Here is a 19,161-nt window from a genome sequence, read left to right on the forward strand (position 1 = left end):
CACACGGACATTTATAGCAGCTTTATTCATAATTGCCAAAACTTACAGGCAACCAGTATTTCCTTCAGTAGGTGAATGAATAAATACACTATGGTACATTCAGATGATAGAATATTTTTTAGCATTAAAAAGAAATGAGGGGACCTGGACGTGGTGGGTCACGTGTGTAATCCCAGCACTTTGGGAGGCCAAGGCAGGAGGATCATTTGATCCCAGGAGTTCAAGACCAGCGTGGGCAACATAGGGAGACCCTGTCTCTATAAAAATATAAAAAATGAACCAGGCATGGTGGGGCACACCTGTAGTCCCAGTTACTTGGGAGGCCGAGGTGGAAGGATCACTTGCACTCAGGATGTCAAGTCTGCAGTGAGCTGTGACTTTGCCTCGTTATGGGCTGAGAGGGTGGTGAGTGGTGGTTCTTCTCAGTCTGAACAGATCTCTAGTCATCCTAAAACCCAGTCATTTGTCATTACTGTACAGAAGAAACAATAAGTAATGGACCTATCCCTTAAGAAAACCCCTCATCGAAGTATGCTTCTTTATTGTAGGTAATTCGCGCCTTTCTGCTGTTTCCAACAATTGAACGAATGTCTGAGTCACCCAATGGCAGAATTGCCACTCCACTTTTGTGCTGGTTTCGATATGTTCTCTATGTTACTGGCTACTTATTATTGAAACCGTGTCCTGAGAAAATCAAGTCCTTGCTAATCAGAAGGTGCCTTCAATTAATGAACCTGGAGAATGAATTTTCGCCATTGAATGTATTAGAACCATTCTGCCTTGGTAAGCACAGATTTTAAAATGTATATGTTTATTCTTGTATCGCAAAGTATTTACACAATACTCTCTGACAGTGGACAAATATCAAGCAAGCAATTATTTACTAGTTTTATTTTTTCTCTTCCAAAAGTTTAAAACTAGAAATAAATAAAATTAGAAATAGAATGAGGGAATTTTTACATGAGAAATTAGACGGAAAAACCTCATCAAGTTTTAATTTTATCTTACGTTTCCGATTCTTCACTCTAGCTGCAGGATGGTGAGAAACACTTCTGCACATAGTACATAGTATATAGTATATACGGAGTCCCTACAGGAATCCTGGGTATGCCTGTTAGCTCAGTGGGAGTACTTTACAAAAAACAGCAGAAGGACACAAAGCCTAATACTCTTGTAGAGTTAACAGGTTGTTTTTATTTTCCTTCTTTAAATGTTTTGGGAGAATTTAAATCATAGAAGTAATAAATAGTTGTCATGGTAATGTATTTTAATACGGGGTGCTTTGCTAATTGTATTTTATGAATATGCTAGGAAATGTTTTTGTGACTTTACTTTTTGGCTTCAAAAGTTGTTTTAAAATGTAATTTATCGTTTTAGATCATACTATTTTATACTATATTTATAAATGACTTTCATAATAAAGTAATCCTAGTTTCTTAATCTATAAGGTGGGGATAACAATACCCCATACTTCAAATGTTATTCTAGTGTTAGATGTGATAAAATATGCAAAGCTTCTATCTGGTATTTTATTTATAACAGACCTCCAATGAATGATGTAACAATTAGTTGCAGCAGTAGCTAATGGCACTTTCTAAGCTTTTACCTGTGATCCTCAAAAGAACTAATAAGGTTTAGTATTGCTATTGTCCCCCTTTTAAATGAAGCAACTGAGGTACAAAGAGGTTACATGATTGCCCAGAGTTATACAACTAGTATGTAGTGTTGAAGCCCAGGCATTCTGCTGCTGTATTGCATTTCCTTTCACCATAGCTGCTGCTGTTGCCCTAGTTAATGATAACAGCAGGACTCCTGAATAAAGTTTTCCATGCTCAGCTGTATTAAGAATGCCATAAGGTCACATGCGTAATGAACTAGAAACAAGTTAACAGCCCTGCCTGTTCAATTGTACAGCTGCAGTTCATATGGGAGGTATTTTTCTAAATATGTAACAAGAAGCAGTCCTCACAAATACAAAATTCAGTATATTTATCCTATTGATAGATTTTTCCCCCTTCCATTTTCCCCCCAATTTCCATTCTTTAATATAGCCTTAGCATAGTGGTTAAAAAAGATAAGATAGGAAGAGGGGAAGCAAGGGCTAAGGACAGTCATGGAAATTGCCAGAGGTTGAAGTTGGAAATATCCCTTAAAGACCATTTGGTCCAACTCTTCATCTGTCCACCATATTGTTACAGAAAAGGAGTCCCGATCCACACCCTGAGAGAGGGTTCTTGGATCTCGTGCAAGAAAGAATTCAGGGTGAGTCTGCAGTGCAAAGCAAAAGCAAGTTTATTAAGTGAGTAAAGTGGTGAAAGAATAGCTCCTCCGTAGACAGAGTAGGATATTCCTGAAAATAAGAGGAGGGATGTACCCACCCCAGGTACAACGCTTGTATATATAGGGAGATGTGTTCTGCTACAAGTTTGTGATAAAGGATTAATTTTCTTAATTACTATATTTTGCAAGATTCGATATTATTATTATTATTATTATTATTATTATTATTTTGAGATGGAGTCTCACTCTGTCACCCAGGCTGGAGTGCAGTGGCACGATCTCGGCTTACTGCAACCTCCGCTTCCCAGGTTCAAGTAATTCTCCTGCCTCAGCCTCCCGAGTAGCTAGGACTACAGGCAAGCACCACTGTGCCCAGCTAATTTTTGTATTTTTTTTTAGAGACAGAGTTTCACCATGCTGGCCAGGCTGGTCTCAATCTCCTGACCTCGTGATCCACCCATCTCAGCCTCCCAAAGTGCTGGGATTACAGGCGTGAGCCACCGCACCCAGCCCAAGAATCGATATTACTATCTTTGAAGCAAAATTAGGAATGCCTTTGTTCTCCAGATATCAGGATATCTGGACACTCCCAAGTCTGAGTCTGTTTTGGTAAACATTATTAATTTGTTCCCTTAACTTTAAACATCTAGAGGCTCGGAATGCCTTACTTTCTGAGAATACGGTCCAGCAAGTTTCAGCCTTATTTTCCTAGCCCACACTCAAAATGAAGCCTCTCTGTTTCAAATGCCTCTGACAATATCATGGAACAGATGCCTACTGGTGAAAATGATACTGACAGGAAGTCAGAAACCCTCAACTCTCATTTTGGTTCTGTCCTAGAGTCACTCTGTGGCTTCCATTTAGTTACTTCCCCTCATTGATTTTCAGATGTTGATTAAATCAAGAGTTAGAGCCAGTCTACCTTTGGAAATTACTTGAGACCCAATGGAATCAGCATTTGAAATTCTGGCAAATATATGTAAAATTCTCCACATATATTTTGATAAGATCATTTTACTTCTCTTTACAGGTTTGTTTGTCCCTCCTAGCCCCTTGTTGCTCTCTGTCATTTTTTTTTTGCCTTGTAGAATGGATTTTATAAAGCATTCTTCAGTTACGGATTCCATTTTCCTCCTGGGATTTCTGCTTCCAGGAAGATAGGGTAAATGGACTTTCCACTATTTCTCCTGCTAAGTACAAAAAACCCTGGATATTATCTATAAAACAACATTAAGAAGACTATACAAAGTAGAGAATAGAAAGCAGGCTATGTAGGGACTTTGGGACCCCAGCAACAAACACAGTGGTGAGTTCCGTAGGTTTTCTTCTTATCACACATATCCTAGGTGTGGAGCCAGCAACCCAGACACACCAAAGAGTAGAGACTTTTAAAGGCCCCAACAAAAGCCTACTCTCTCTAGCCCAAAGACCGGGAAAGGAGCAATGTTTCATAGAGCAGGAAAAAACAGTCTTCTCCCTACCTTGTATAGTTCTTACTTGGAGCAGATCTTTGTTACAAAAGACAGATTAACAAGAAAAATATATAAATTTATTAACATTGTATTTCATATGTACATGGGAGATACCCAGAGAAATGAATAAATCTCAAAGAGGTGGCTTCTGAGTTCAGACTTAAATACTAAATACTTCAACTAAAACAAAGAAGAGAAGTCAGTAATGGGAGGTAACCAAGAAAAGCACTGTACACAAGACAAAAGTTTCTTATGCAGATTTAGGTTGGTGCCCTTTGCATTGATAATAGAGTCCCTGGTGATTTAGAGTCATCCTTCATGGTACAGAGAGGAAAACACCGATTCGAATGGAAATGTCCTTTATAGATGTGAATTTCCCTTTAAAAAGGGAACTTCTCCATTTTTAGAGCTTCTCCTGTGTCTCCAGTTTCTCAAAATACTCAGTTTAAAATAATCTTTTTGCCCAAGAGGCATCTTTAGGGATGGTATATTTTGGGTCCCCTACAGTCATTTTGCGGCAGTATATTCTGATCTTCAATACTTTCTTTCTTTATTATTATTATATATTTTTTGAGACAGAGTCTCACTCTGCCACCCAGGCTGGGGTGCAGTGGCTCAATCTCGGCTCACTGCAACCTCTGCCTCCTGGGTTCAAGCAGTTCTCCTGCCTCAGCCTCCCAAGTAGCTGGAACTATAAGTGCCCGCCACAACTCCCAGCAAATTTTTGTATTTTTAGTAGAGAGGGGGTTTCACCATATTGGCCAGGCTGGTCTCAAACTCCTAACCTGAGGTGATCCACCCACCTTGACCTTCCAAAATGCTGGGATTATAGGCACAAGTCACCACAACTGGCCTCTGGTCTTTAATACTTTCTAAAAGAAACTTTTAGACAGTAACTGCTCTACTCTACTCCAGCCATCTCCAGCCATGCTTTCAGAGATTGAGTGGACTTTACCCTCTCCCCAGCAGTAATGAAGCACCCCCTCTCTTTCCCTGCTCTCGGGTACTGTCCCAGAAGAGGCTGAGTAGAGAGCAAAGACTTTCATCACTGCCCTGCAGTAATGGGACTACCATCACCACTACCCCCATGTTATCAGTCAAGGTCATGTGGGAGAAGTAACAAGGGACTCCCACTTGTCCCAGCCAAGATGGTAACAGTGGAAGCCTAGTACAGAGTCAGAATTGCTTTCCCTACCCAGCAGCTATAAGGAGCCCCTTCATCCCTTGGGTATCAATGTAGCAGGACGAGCCTCAGACAAAACTCCTCAGACACTGAGTTAAAGAAGGAAGGGGTTTATTCGGCCAGCGACATCGGCAAGACTCCTGTTTCAAGAGCCGAGCTCCCCGAGTGAGCAATTCCTGTCCATTTTAAGAGCTCACAACTCTAAGGGGGTGAGCGTGAGAGGGTCGTGATCGATTGAGCAAGCAGGGTGTACGTGACTGGGAGCTGCATGCACCGGTAATTAGATCGGAACAAAACAGGATAGGGATTTTCACAGTGCTTTTCTATACAATGTCTGTAATCTATAGATAACATAACCGATTAGGTCAGGGGTCGATCTTTAACTACCAGGCCTAGGGTGTGGGACTGGGCTGTCTGCTTGTGGATTTCAGTTCTGCCTTTTAGTTTTTACTTTTTCTTTCTTTGGAGGCAGAAATTGGGCCTAAGACAATATGAGGGATGGTCTCCTCCTTTACTCCCCGCCTTTGAGACTCTCACTCAATAGTGGGAGTTCTCACTTTCATTTTTACTACCTAAGTCTTCTTGCAAGACAGATCGATAGTGATTCATATAGTACACTTGTGCTGAAGCATTTTGGTGAACTAAGGTAGCGATGAAGCTTTTTATCATTTGAAGAAGTACAGATAGCAAACAAGGGAGCAGTAAGCAGGTTCCTATTACTATTATAACTCTTATTATAAGAGTTTTAAATCCTCCTAGCACTGGGAACCATTTTCTAAACATGACCCCAGGATCAAATCCATGGCACACTTGCATGGGCACATGTGCCAATTTTGTCGTATCTCTATGTCTTAAACTACTTGCCCTTGATTATCTATGTGTAGGCAGCAATTAGTAAAGTTAAATTTCCTACAGACCTCTCCTTCAGCTGCTAGCAAGCAGTCAAGAGCTAATCTATTTTGATAGATAGCATTTCTCATCTGAGCTTCTTGCCGGGCCAGAATAGTCAAGGCTCTGCCAGTTTTATTAGTGATTATTTTTAAGACAGCTTGTAACCGTATGATTTGGTTGATCATGTAAATGGGGGTCTGGTATCCTCACGAGCCGTCTTGTGCCTAAGTAGCAGGCCTATAATATTGTATGATTCTCTCAGAGGGCCATTTATCATTTTTTCAATTTCCTATAGCTATGCTTCTCTTTTTGCAGGAAGCATAGACAGGGAAGTCTAGGAATTCACCTGTTTTTATGGGCAGTAGGAAGAAAGATAGTTTAATAGTGTAAATAACACAACTACCTGCCTACTGGTCAGGTAATTTGGCATAAACTCTACGCCTGCATATCTAGTATAATCTAGTGGGGGCTGTCCAGTCTTGGCGGGACTCCGGGTGGGTCCACACAGTTTGCAGCTTTGGGAATTTACTAAATGGATTTCTCTCTGTGTGATTTGAACTCCACCAAGTGACTGTTTTTGTGGTACCATTATACAGTTTCTGTTTCAGACAACTAAGTCATCCTACAGGGTGAGTGAATTCTTTTCTTTCTCTAGCTATGCAATATTGTCCAATAATTGAGGCTTTTAGGACCTAGAAATTATCAGGGTGATTCTTTTGAGCTGGGAATTCATCAGGAACTGGATCTGTAGGTACTCATTATCGGGCTTCCCATGGCCGTTGATCTCCTATTACAGTTCCTCCACATACATAACATGAAGTGACATTGAGAGACTGGGCTCCATGCTCAGCTAATTGCAAAAACAAATTTCTTGTTTTTCCTGGAATTTCTGGTACTGGCACATTTAGTTCATCATAGAAAGTTTGAAACACTGGCTCAGGAAAGCGTTTATAAACTTCTCCTTGAACCAAGATATTTACTTGAGGATTCAGTCCAACCCCATCAATTCCTAAGGTCACATGCTCCTCTTTTTTCCAGCAAGGATCAAGGGGATTGGTTATTACTAGCTCTAAGGGGTTACATTGTCCTTTAGTACAGGAAGGGTCATTTTTTCCTTTCTAAAGGTGGACTGGATCCTTTTCATTTTTTTTTAATCTAAGTGGCCTAAATGACACAAGACCAGTATTTACATTTATTTCCACACAGTCCTAATTTATGACAGATGTACTTATTTTCTGTCATATAGCCTCTTTTCTAATTAAGAGAACTATACCTTATTCCTAACTTATTACTATTAATGACAGCACAGGCATCAAATTTTAAGATGACTTGTTTGGGCACCTCTTTTTCTTCTGTTTTGGCTAACACTTTACTCGTATCATTTATGAGCCTCCACAAGTCCTCAGTCCTTAATCTTATTTTTAAAAAACTGTGGTCATGGGAGGCTCAGATGGGGCATAACACATATCAGGTTGGTCATTTCGTGGGCTACATACCTTGTGTAGAATAACATTATACAAACAAGTTCTTTTTAGAGTTCCAGTACACTTAAAATAACCGTAAAATAATAGGACCATAGCAAACTTTTGTCCTACCTCAGTGACTTGATATATACACTGGGAACAGTCCTCAGTCTGAGGTCAGTTGAAGTCCTTACTATAAAAGTCCAAATTTTAAGGAAAATGAGTCCTGAGATGAGTTTTCTCATGCTTCGGCTGTGCATGGACCAGTCAGCTTCCGCGTGTGACTGGAGCAGGGTTTGTCGTCTTCTTCACAGTCACTTTGCAGGGGTTGGCGAAGCTGCTCCCGTCCACATACCGCTCACAGTCTACTCATGTTCAAGGATGGTCTCGCACATTGGGCCTGCTAGAATACACTGAGTCCAACACCTCTACACAGTTATGTTCAACTGGGCTCTCTGATACCGGGAGCAAGGTGGTGGGGTTTAGGGTGTTGCAAACTTCAGTGGTTATGTGGGGATTTTCACATAGCAAGCTTTGGTACTTGGTTAATCTAGCATTTGTTAACTGATGATGTCCTTTGATAGTCATTAAAGTTACCACAGCATGGGGGGCCTTTATATTCAGGTTTTGTCTAAGGGTTAGTTTATTTGCTTCATGTGCTAACAGGGCTGTTGCTGCTAGGGCCGTTAGATCTGGGGGCCAGCCTTTGGAAATCCTATCTAGTTGTTTTGAGAGATAGGCCACTGGCCTTGGCCAGGACCCCACAGTCTGGGTTAAAACTCCAACTGCCATTTTTTCTCTTTCTGACACATAGAGTGTAAAGAGTTTTGTCAGGTCAGGTAGCCTCAGGGCTGGGGCCGACATGAGTTTTTCTTTTAACTCATGAAAAGCTTGTTTCTGTTGGTTGTAATAGATGTAGTGTATCTAATCTACATTTTTATTAACTGTCACCTACTAAAATATTGACTCAAATCCTGCAGCTATTTGATTTCAAGCTTTAAATTGATCTGGTATTCCTCGTGGGACTCCAGTTGTGTCTAAATAGACATGAGAGTCGAAAGACTTATAAGGGGCTTCTCTCGCTTTACGATGTCTTATTTTTTTTCCTTCTGGTTGATGAAATACCAGGGTGAAAGGGATAGCCAATTGGACTAAAGTACAAGTGCCATGCCACTTATTCAGCAGAGTGCCCAGTAAAGGTCCACCACAATACCACCACACATCCGCTCAGGGATGAAGAAGGGCTGACTGATTGATAAGCTCTTGAAAATTCTTAAGCTCACTGCATCCTTTCAGGTCTCCAAGGAATACTAAGTTTCCTCCCTGTCATGAGAGACACGAAGTGAACTTAGTGTTGGGAGACAGAAGCTGGATGGCCCTTGGGGGCTGACCTGCAGGGTGCCAGACTTTGGGATATGGCAGAGAGAGCTTGGCACAACTTATTACTCCAGGCTGTAGAATCCTGGAAAAGAGCTACCATGCCGCCCACACCTGGTCGACTGGAGGACCACCTTAGTGGAAAGGGGACAGTCTGGGCCTCTGGCCTGCCATGTGCACAAGCATAACAATTGCTTTTGTTTAACATGCAGATGGAATATTTGATCTGTTTTAACCATGCATTTGCATCTTGGTATCCTGTTTTAATTGCTAAAGTTTGTTTTAAGCCTTTAACTTCTATGATCTTCTAGTAAAATGAATGTATGGTTTTAGGAAATTACAGAAACCGGTTGGGGCAGTCCATCCTTGCTTTTTAGTGGTCCACAGAACGTTGGACCAACTATGGCATGTAAGCTCTACGTTGGGGGGCAAGACTCCTGGTTGGCACTGGGGTCTTTATCGAAATCTCCCTGGATTTAATGGTCCTAGTTTACTAATGCCCAGTCTGAGGAGAGTCAAAAGGGACAGAAGTACTTTTCTGAAGTAGAAAGCTGTCTTTGACTTGGCAAGTCTTCATAGATACTAACAAGGCAAGCATTAAATGCAATAGTTTGAGGCAAAATTGACTTGGTTATGTTAATAACTAGATGGTCAGCAATAGAACGAGGAAAGGAAAAAGAGTAATAGAATAGATGAAAAGGGTTAAATTTTTCTTAGCTTTAGTTTGGTAGGGTTTTCCCCGGGACTGTGGCCCATGACTCTGGAGGGGTTGGCACTTTCTTGACTTGGGTGTGATGAGTCCATTCTTTTTTTTTTTTTTTTTCTGTACGAACAGCAGTCTTGGTGGTTAGCAGCACAAGGTAGGGTCCTTCCCAGGCTGGCTTAAGTTTTTCTTCTTTCCACCCTTTGATGAGAACATGATCTTCAGGCTGGTGCTGGTTTACCAGAAATTCTAGGGATGGTGCATGTGCTAAAAGACTTTTAGTTTTTGAGAAAGGAAAGTGGAAGATAAACCAAGTATATAATTTTTAAGAAACTGACCTTTTGTTTTAAATATAGGGACCTTGGCAGTGGACTTTGTAGTCCTTAGTGCCTTTTTACTGAGAATTTTCCTTTAGCACCTCTTTTTATTAGTTTTTAAACTAAAGAAAGCCAAATACTATTTTATATTTAACAATGCTTCTCGTATGATTTTTATACCAGATAAACTAAATTTTATCTTTATATTAGTGTGTTATTAATGTTAAACCTAATTTTAATAAAACCTTGTAGACATATTTATCTAATTTTTAATGTTTGACCATAAGGTAAGATTTTATAGACTCTTTTTAAACTTTTATAATTTTTGTTAAAGAGCAGGTTGGTGCTTTAAGAAACACCTGTTATGCTTTTACTTTAATGTCCAGTTCACAGAAAAACTGGATGATACTTCTTTAACTTTAGCTAATATGTTTACACACAGAATTTTCTTTACAATTAACATTTTAAAACTTGCTTAAACCTTCAAAACAATATTTTTTTAAACTTTTTAATGTAAGTAAAAATATACATTCTTATGCCTCCTTATAATCCTTTCACCAAAGGTATATTTTACTTTTCTTATACACCTTGCACATAAACTTTTTTTTTTCAGTAGTTTTACATTCAGGAGGCCTAGTTACTTTTAAAATATACAATATTTTTTGCATAAATTCTTTTTTGTAACATTTTTCTGTTACATGACTTTTGCAGACAGTTCTTCGACATGCCTCAACTTTCTGACTTACAACAAATATTTCTTTCTTTAAACAACCAGTTAATTTATTTCAGGACAAGAATTTACCATATAATACTCTTTTTATTTAAATTCTGCCCCCCGGCTTTTTTTTCCTTAGGATACTTCTGAACTGATGAGGTGTGCTCACAATGAGGTTTCCTCTAAAATTTTTTTGGTTTTTTTTACTTTGTTGTTGTTGTTGTTAGCAAAGCAGTTGCCACTACGGATTGAATGCATTTGGGCCATCTGTGGGTTACTGGGTTAAGAATGTTTGATTGGAAGGCCTCAGTGCTTTCGGATACACCCTTGTTTACACTGACAACAAAGTGGTATTGGGGTGTTATAGGGTTACAGAGAATACCTTCAATTATCAATTATAGGTTTTAAATTTACCTTGGCTTTTAAAGGAATAGGGTACACTTTTTTTTTTCTTAACTACTCGTATATCTCTTTCTTTCTCTCTTTGACTTTGTCTCTCTCTTTAACTTTCCTTTTACCTCTGTCTCTTCTCTCTCTCTGCCTCTCTCTTTCTCTCTCTCCTTGACTCCCTCTTTGTCTGTCTCTTCCTCTCTCTCTTTGCCTCTTTTCCTCTCTGTCTCTTTCCTTTCTCTCTCTCTGCTTGTCTTTCCTTGCCTCTGCCAGCCACTTATGCTGCTGTTATCTCAACCACTGTGTGTTGGGGACGGGGATCTAAAACCAGCTGTAACCAAGTGTCTATATATGGAACTGGTCTGGGTTCCCTGACTTACAGGTTACCTTGTGCCATACCTTTGAAACAAGGGACCTGTCCAGGATTCCTTCTAAGGGCCAACCTACCTCTAATGCTGGCCAATCTATCTTACACAAAGTTTTAAGTTTTCCTAGTGTCACAGTACTCCATAGTCTCCTTTAAATTCTGTTTTGAAATTTTTTCAACATAGTTCCTAGTAGGGTGGGCTTATTTGTGCCTGACCTCTGCTTCTTCGAGACAAAACACCATGCTGACACCACACACACACCACAAAACAAAGAACAGGTATAAAGGGCATACACACACTTTTGCCGTTTGCACCAAACCAAAATCAGAATATCCAGAAATCTAAGCCAGGTCAAAAACAAAACCAAAGTATCAAGCAATCCAAGTCAAGTCAAAAACAAAAACCAAAGTGCCAGTACAGGCACACCGTGGGTGATCAGGCCGTGCTTCCACTCAAATGGAGTGGGCAAGTTCCCAAGACCGGTCTTGTCAAGCAATTCAAACCAAGTCAAAACCAAAACCAAAGTGCCGATAAAGGCACACCATGGGTGATCAGGCCACGCTTCCACTCAAACAGAGTGGGCAAGTTTCAAAGACTAGTCTTACCAAGTTTTAGATGTCCAGACTCCAAGTGCCCATTCCTTCCCGGTGTGCAGCCACTGTGTTGATCCTCCACAGGGGCCTGCCACACACTGTTCTGGCGAGGCATCCCACCAGGGCAAATGCCTACCCGGGAGCACTCTCAGGATCCGTGTTGCTTGGGCTGGTTGGAGTCCCCTGCAGGGATGTTCCACGGGGCAGGCTTAAGCCACCTAAGGAGCTGCCTCGACCATCCGTCATTCACCTCGCTTCCCAGTCAGGGAACCAAGAAATGTGGCAGGACAAGCCACAGACAAAACTCCTCAGACACTGAGTTAAAGAAGGAAGGGGTTTATTCGGCCAGGGGCATCTGCAAGACTCCTGTCTCACGAGCTGAGCTCCCCGAGTGAGCAAGTCCCATCCCTCTTAAGGGCTCACAACTCTAAGGGGGTGTGCGTGAGAGGGTTGTGATCGATTGAGCAAGCAGGGGGTGGGTACGTGACTGGGGGCTGCATGCACCAGTAATTAGTCGGAACAAAACAGGACAGTGCTTTTCTATACAATGTCTGTAATCTATAGATAACATAACCAATTAGGTTAGGGGTCGATCTTTAACTACCAGGCCCAGGGTGTGGCGCCAGGCTGTCTGCTTGTGGATTTCATTTCTGCCTTTTCATTTTTACTTTTTCTTTCTTTGGAGGCAGAAATTGGGCCTAAGACAATATAAGGGGTGGTCTCCTTCCTTATCAACAGAAGTCAGATGGGTAACTTAGAGTCTACCCTACCTGGCCATAATGAAAAAAACATCTAAAACATAACGTTTAAATAAGATCCAGAATCTCATAACATACTACTCAAACTGTCCATGTTGTAGTTGAAAATCACTTGTCTAATAAAATCTCAACTTGACTGGAAAAAAAAAAAATCAATGGCAACACCAAAATGACAGAGATACTGGAATTATCTGACAATGACTTTAAAGCAGCCATTATAAAAATTATTTAATGATCAATTAATAAACATGTTTGAAACTCATGAGAAGATAGAAAATCTTAGGAAAGAGAAGATTGAAAAAAAAAAACTGAATGGAAATTTTAGAACAAATTTAAAATCTCAATGGCTAGACCCAACAATAAAATGAGGGGACAGAGGAAAGAATCAGTGAATGTGAGATTAGATCAATAGGAATTACCCAACAGAGAGAAAATAGACTAAAAAGGGGAAAAAAAGAAACAGAACCTCAGGGACCTGTTGGACTACAACGAAAGATCCAACATTTTCACGCCTGTAATCCCAGCACTTTGGGAGGTTGAGGCAGGTGGATCACAAGATCAGGAGATCGAGACCATCCTGGCTAACATGATGAAACCCCGTCTCTACTAAAAATACAAAAAAATATTAACCGGGCATGGTGGCGGGTGCCTGTAATCCCAGCTACTTGGGAGGCTGAGGCAGGAGAATGGCGTGAACCTGGGAGGCAGAGCTTGCAGTGAGCTGAGATCACGCCACTGCACTCCAGCCTGGGCAACAGAGCAAGACTGTCTCAAAAAAAAAAAAAAGATCTAACATTTGTGATAACACCAGTCCTAGAAATAGAGAGTAGGTCTGAAAAAGTATTCAAACAAATAGTGGTTAAAAACCCCCAAATTTTGCAAAAGATATGAATTTACAGATTCAAGAAGCTGAATGAACTTAAAACAGAATAAACCCAAAGAAATATACACTAAAACACATCATAACCAAGCTTTTGAAAACTAAAACAAAGAAAATCTCTTGAAAGCAGCCAGAAGAGCAAAGCGATGCATTATTCATGGAAGAAAGTCTGTTTGAAGGACAGCTGGTTTTTCATCAGAATCCATGGAGACCCAAAGGAAAATTACAAAATGCAAAACAAAAATAACTATCAATCCAAAATTCTATATCTAGCAAAAGTATCTTTCAGGAAAGAAGGGGAAATTTAGCATTCTCGAATGTTGAAAAACCAAAAGAACTTGTCACCATTAGATCTATCCTAAAAGAATAACTGCAGGAAGTTCTCTCAACAGAGAGGAAATGATAAAAGAAGGAATCTGGGAACATCAAAAAGAAAGAACAGTGAATAAGTTAAAATGTGGACAAATACAACTTTCTTCTTTTCTTGAGATTTCTAAATTATGTTTAACAGTTAAAGCAAAAATTATAGCACCATATCTTATGGTTCTAAATGTACACAGAGGAAATATTTAGGGCAACGATTTTATATATGGGGGAGGGCACAAGGACATAATGGCAAGTAAGGTTTCTACACTTTACTTGAACTGTGAGATGCAACCACATGTAGATGGTAATAAGTCATGTATATATGTAATGTAGCACCTAGAACAGCCGTTTCAAATGGTATTCAAAACAGATACTCAAAATCACCATGGATAGATCAAGATGGAATTCTATATTTAGAAACACATTGATTGGAAGGCCAGAAAAAGAACTCAGAGACATGACAGAGAACAAACAGAAAACAAATAATAAAATGATGGTCCATGATTATATTGAATGTAAATGATCTAAATATACAATTAAAAGAAATTGGCAGGGTAGATTAGAAAACATGACTCAATTATATGCTGTCCTCAAAACTCTTAGTTTAAATATAACAATATAAGTAAGTTGAAAGCAAAAAGATGGGAAAAGGTATATTATGCAAACATTTATAAGCAAAGGAAACCAGTAATAGCTTTACTAATATCAGATAAAGTATATTTCAGTGCAAAGAAAATTACCTAATAGGCATTTGTAGAACACTCCACCCAAAACAGAATTGTTTTCAACGTGTTAATATCATTGAAACCATACAGAGCATGTTCAGTGACCACAATGGAATCAAACTAGAAATCAACAACAGAATAACAAAAGTTAGATCTTTAAATACTTGGAAAGTAAACCACATACTTCTAAACAACTCATGAGTCAAAAAATGGAAATTACAAAGAAATTCAAATAATACTACATGTAAATAATAAAACTATGGCTTACAATTGTAATCCTAGCACTTTGGGGGTCTGAGGTGGGAGGATCGTTTGAGCCCAGGAGTTCTAGACCAGCCAGGGCAACACAGTGAGACCCTGTCTCTATAAAAAATTTAAAAATTGGCCAGTCACTGTGGCTCATGCATGTAATCCCAACACTTTGAGAAGCCAAAGGGGGCAGATCACTGGAGTCCAGGAGTTCAAGACCAGCCTGGGCAACGTGATGAAACCCCATCTCTACTAAAAATGCAAAAATTAGCTGGGCATGGTGGCACACACCTGTAACAGGTCCTAGCTACTTGGGGGCTGAGGCAGGAGGATCCCTTGAGCCTGGGAAGTCAAGGCTGCAGTGAGCCGAGATCGTGCCACTGCACTCCAGCTTGGGTGACCAAGTGAGATCCTGTCTCAAAAAAAAAAAAAAAAGAAAAAGAAAAATTAGCCAGGCATGGAGTTATAGGCCTGTAATCTCAGCTTCTTGGGCAGGCTAAGATGGAAGGATCACTTGAGCCCAGGAGACCACGGCTGCGGTAAGATATGATCATGCCACTGAACTCCAGCCTGGGTAACAGAGTGAAAGCAGCTCAAAAAAAAAAAAAAAAAAAAAAAAAAAAAAAAAAATTAGTAATAATTAATAATAAAACTGAATTAAAATGGAAATACAGCATATTAAAATTTGTGGGACACAGCTAAAACAGTGATGAGACAAAAATGTATGCTGTTGTGAGAAATGACTACATTAGAAAAGGAGAAAAGTCCTAGTAACCTAAGCTTCAACCTCAAGAACCTAGAAAAAGAAGAGGAAAGTAATCCCAAAAGGATGAAAAGGAAAGAAATAGCAAGAATAGAAATTAGGGTTAGGAGCAGTTGCTCACATCTAGAATGCCAGCACTTTGGAAGGCTGAGGCAGGAGGTTTGCTTAAGGCCAGGAGTTCGAGACCAGCCTAGGCAATATAGTGAGACCCTGTCTCTACCAAAAAAGTTGAAAATAAAAACAATAGAGAAAATCAATGAAACGAGAAAGTAGCTACTTTGAAAGAGTAATAAAATTGACAAACCCCTAGCAAGACTGACAAAGAAAAAACAGGTGAAGACACAAATTACCAATATCAGAAATGAAATAGAAAATATCCACTATAGAGCCTGCACACATCAAAAGGGTAGTAAAGGCTACCGTGAACAACTCTACACATATAAATTTGACAACTGGGATGAAATAAACCAATTCTTCAAATGTTGACACACTACCACAACTCATCCAAGATGAAATCGATCATTTCAAGAGCCCTATAACTTGGAAGGAAATTCAATTTGTAATTTTAAAACTTCCAGAAAAGACATTTAGAGGCCCAGATGATTTCACTGGAGAATTATACCAAATGTTTAAAGAAATATTAACACAATTCTACCTATTTTTTTAAATAGAAAATAGGAGGAAACACATCCCAATTCACTTTTTGAAGCTAGTATTATCTAATATCAAAACCAAAGAAAAATAATACAAAAAAAGAAGAAAATACAGGCCAGTATCCCCTATGAGTATAGAGACAAATATCTCTAATAAAATATTAGCAAATAGAATTCAGCAATATATAAAAAGAATTATATACTATTCTATTACCAAATGTGATTTATTCCAGGGATGCAAGGCTAGTATAGTATTCAAAAATCCATGAATATAATCTAGCATATTAACAGGCTAAAGAAGATAAACCATATGATTCTATCAACTGATGCAGAAAAAAAATATTTTGAATGCTTTTCTTCTAAGACTAGAAACAAGACAAAGATGTCTGCTCTCAGCACTCTTATTCAACATAGTGCTGGAAGTTCTAGTCAGTCCAGTAAGGCAAGGCAAGGAAATAAAAGATATACAGATCAGAAGAGAAGAAATTAATCTCTTGTTTGTAGATGGCATGATTGTCTGTAGAGAAAATCCCAAGGATGGTTCTGTGGCTCTGCCAGGGAATAAAAATTTATCAAATGATTAAAAAAAAAAAGAAAAGAAAAGAAAAAAAATGACAATCCCAAGGAATCTACCAAAAACAAACTTTGAGAATTACTACAAGTTCAACAATGTCACAGGATACAAGATAAGCACAAAAGTCAATATTATTTGCATACACTAGCAATAGAAACCAAAATTTAAAATATAATGCCATTTATAGCCAGTCAAAAAAACTAAATGGTTAAGCATAAATTTAGAAAAACATATACAGAATTATATGCTGAAAATGAAGCCTATTAATAAAGAAACAAAAGCAGACCTAAGTAAATGGAGAGACATACCATGTTCATGGATTGGAAGACTCAACGTAGTAAACATGTATTAATGTACTCTCACACTGGGTAATTTATAAAGAAAAGAGGTTTAATTGGCTCACAGTTCCACAGGCTGTACAGGAAGCATGTCAGCATCCACTTCTGCAGAGGCCTCAAGTAGCTTTTACTCATGGCAGAAGGCAAATTGGGAGCAGGTGTCTAACATGGCAGGAGCAGGACTGAGAGAGAGTGGTGGGGGAGGTTCTACACACTTTAAACAACCAGATCTTGAGATAACTCAATCATTATTGCTATAACAGCACCAAGGGGGATGGTGTTAAATCATGAGAAACCATCCCCATGATTCAGTTACCTCTCACCAGGTCCCACCTCCAACATTGGGGATTACATTGAGGACATGAGATTTGGGTGAGGACACAAATCCAAACCATATCAGATATCAATTCTTCCTAAATTGATACACATATTAAACATAGTTGCTGTCAAAATCCAAGTAAGATTTTTTTGTAGCTATTGACATGATTATTCTAAAATATATTTGGAAAGGCAAAGGAATAAGAATTACTAAAACAGTTTTGTAAAAGAATAAAGTGGAAGGAGTGAGTCTGTCTGGTTGCAAGATTTATTATGTAGCTATAGTAATCAAAACTTTGTGATATTGCTAAAGGGATTAATACATAGATCAATAGAACAGAGAAGAGAACCTAGAAATAGACCCACACAAATGTGCCCAACTGGTTTTTGACAAGGGGCAAAAGTAATTTGATAAAAGAGGAATTGCCATTTCAACAATTTTGCTGGAGCACTTGGCTCTCCTTAGGCCAAAAGAAAAGAAAAAAGAAGAAAGAAAGGAAGGAAAGGAAATGAACCTTGACCTAAACTCTAAACCTTACACCTTATAAAAAAAGTTAACTCTAAATGAGTCATGAATTTAAATATAAATTGTAAAACTACAATCCTTTTAGAAAAAAGGGAGAAAATATTCAGGATCAGGATCTGGGACTAGGCAAAGACTAGCTGAGTGTGATCACAGTGAGATATCATTACACACCTATCAGAATGGCTAAAATAAAAAAAAAAATAGCAACCTCAAATGCTGGTAAGGATGCAGAGAAACTGGATCACTCATACATTACTGCTGACAATGTAAAATGGTGCACCCACTCTGGAAAGCAATTTGACAGTTAAAAACCTAAACATGCAACTACCCTATGACCCAGCAGTTACACTCCTCAGCATTCATCCCTGATATATGAAAACTGGTGTCACAGAAAAACCTAAATATATGAATGTTTATTGTAGTTTTATTCATAATTGCCAAAAACTGGAAACAACCCAGAGGTAGTTTCCGTAGGTAAATTATTAAACAAACTGTGATCAACCCATACCATGGAATTCTACTTGATAATAAAAAGGAACAGACTTTTAATATACACGGCAACCTGTGTCCATCTCCAGAGAATTATGCTCAGTGGAAAAAAAGCAACCCTTAAGGATTACATACTGTATGATTCCATTTATATAGCATTCTTGAAATGATAACATTATAGAAATGAAGAACAGATTAGTGGTTGCCAGGGGTTAAAAATTAAAGATAAAAATTTAGGCCGGGCGCGGTGGCTCACACCTGTAATCCCAGCACTTTGGGAGGCCGAGACGGGCGGATCACGAGGTCAGGAGATCAGGACCATTCCTGGCGAACACAGTGAAACCCCGTCTCTACTAAAAATACAAAAAAATTAGCCAGGCATGGTGGCGGGCGCCTGTAGTCCCAGCTGCTTGGGAGGCTGAGGCAGGAGAATGGCATGAGCTCGGGCGGCGGAGGTTGCAGTGAGCCGAGATGGTGCCACTGCACTCCAGCCTGGGTGACAGAGCGAGACTCTGTCTCAAAAAAAAAAAAAAAAAAAATAGCTAGGCATGGTGGCACACACCTGTAGTCCTGGCTACTTGGAAGGTTGAGGTAGGAGAATCGCTTGAGCCTAGGAGTTCAAGGTTACAGTGAGCTGTGATTGCACCACTGCACTTCAGCCTGGGCAACAGAGGAAGACCCTGTCTCTTTAAAAAATATGCATACATATCCTGGCTGTAATATTATGCTGTGGTTTTGTAAGATATTACCATGGGAGAAACTGGGTAAAA

The 19,161-nt window shown here is 39.3% G+C and overlaps 1 protein-coding gene across 5 annotated transcripts in view; it reads left to right on the plus strand.

The window, feature by feature from the left end:
• The window catches only part of LDAH (lipid droplet associated hydrolase), a 151,823-nt gene that overhangs the window by 83,630 nt on the left and 49,032 nt on the right, over nucleotides 1–19,161 (plus strand). For 3 of the 5 annotated variants that reach the window (XM_005576468.4, XM_005576467.4, XM_074012260.1), the window contains one exon: nucleotides 549–783. The exons of the other annotated variants lie outside the window; for them this stretch is intronic. In XM_005576468.4, the coding sequence (XP_005576525.3) occupies nucleotides 549–783 (235 nt within the window). The remainder of the gene's footprint in view (nucleotides 1–548; nucleotides 784–19,161) is intronic. 5 annotated transcript variants of the gene reach the window in all.

The sequence above is a fragment of the Macaca fascicularis genome, chromosome 13 (genome assembly GCF_037993035.2).
Source record: "Macaca fascicularis isolate 582-1 chromosome 13, T2T-MFA8v1.1".
In the NCBI taxonomy this organism is placed as follows: domain Eukaryota; kingdom Metazoa; phylum Chordata; class Mammalia; order Primates; family Cercopithecidae; genus Macaca; species Macaca fascicularis.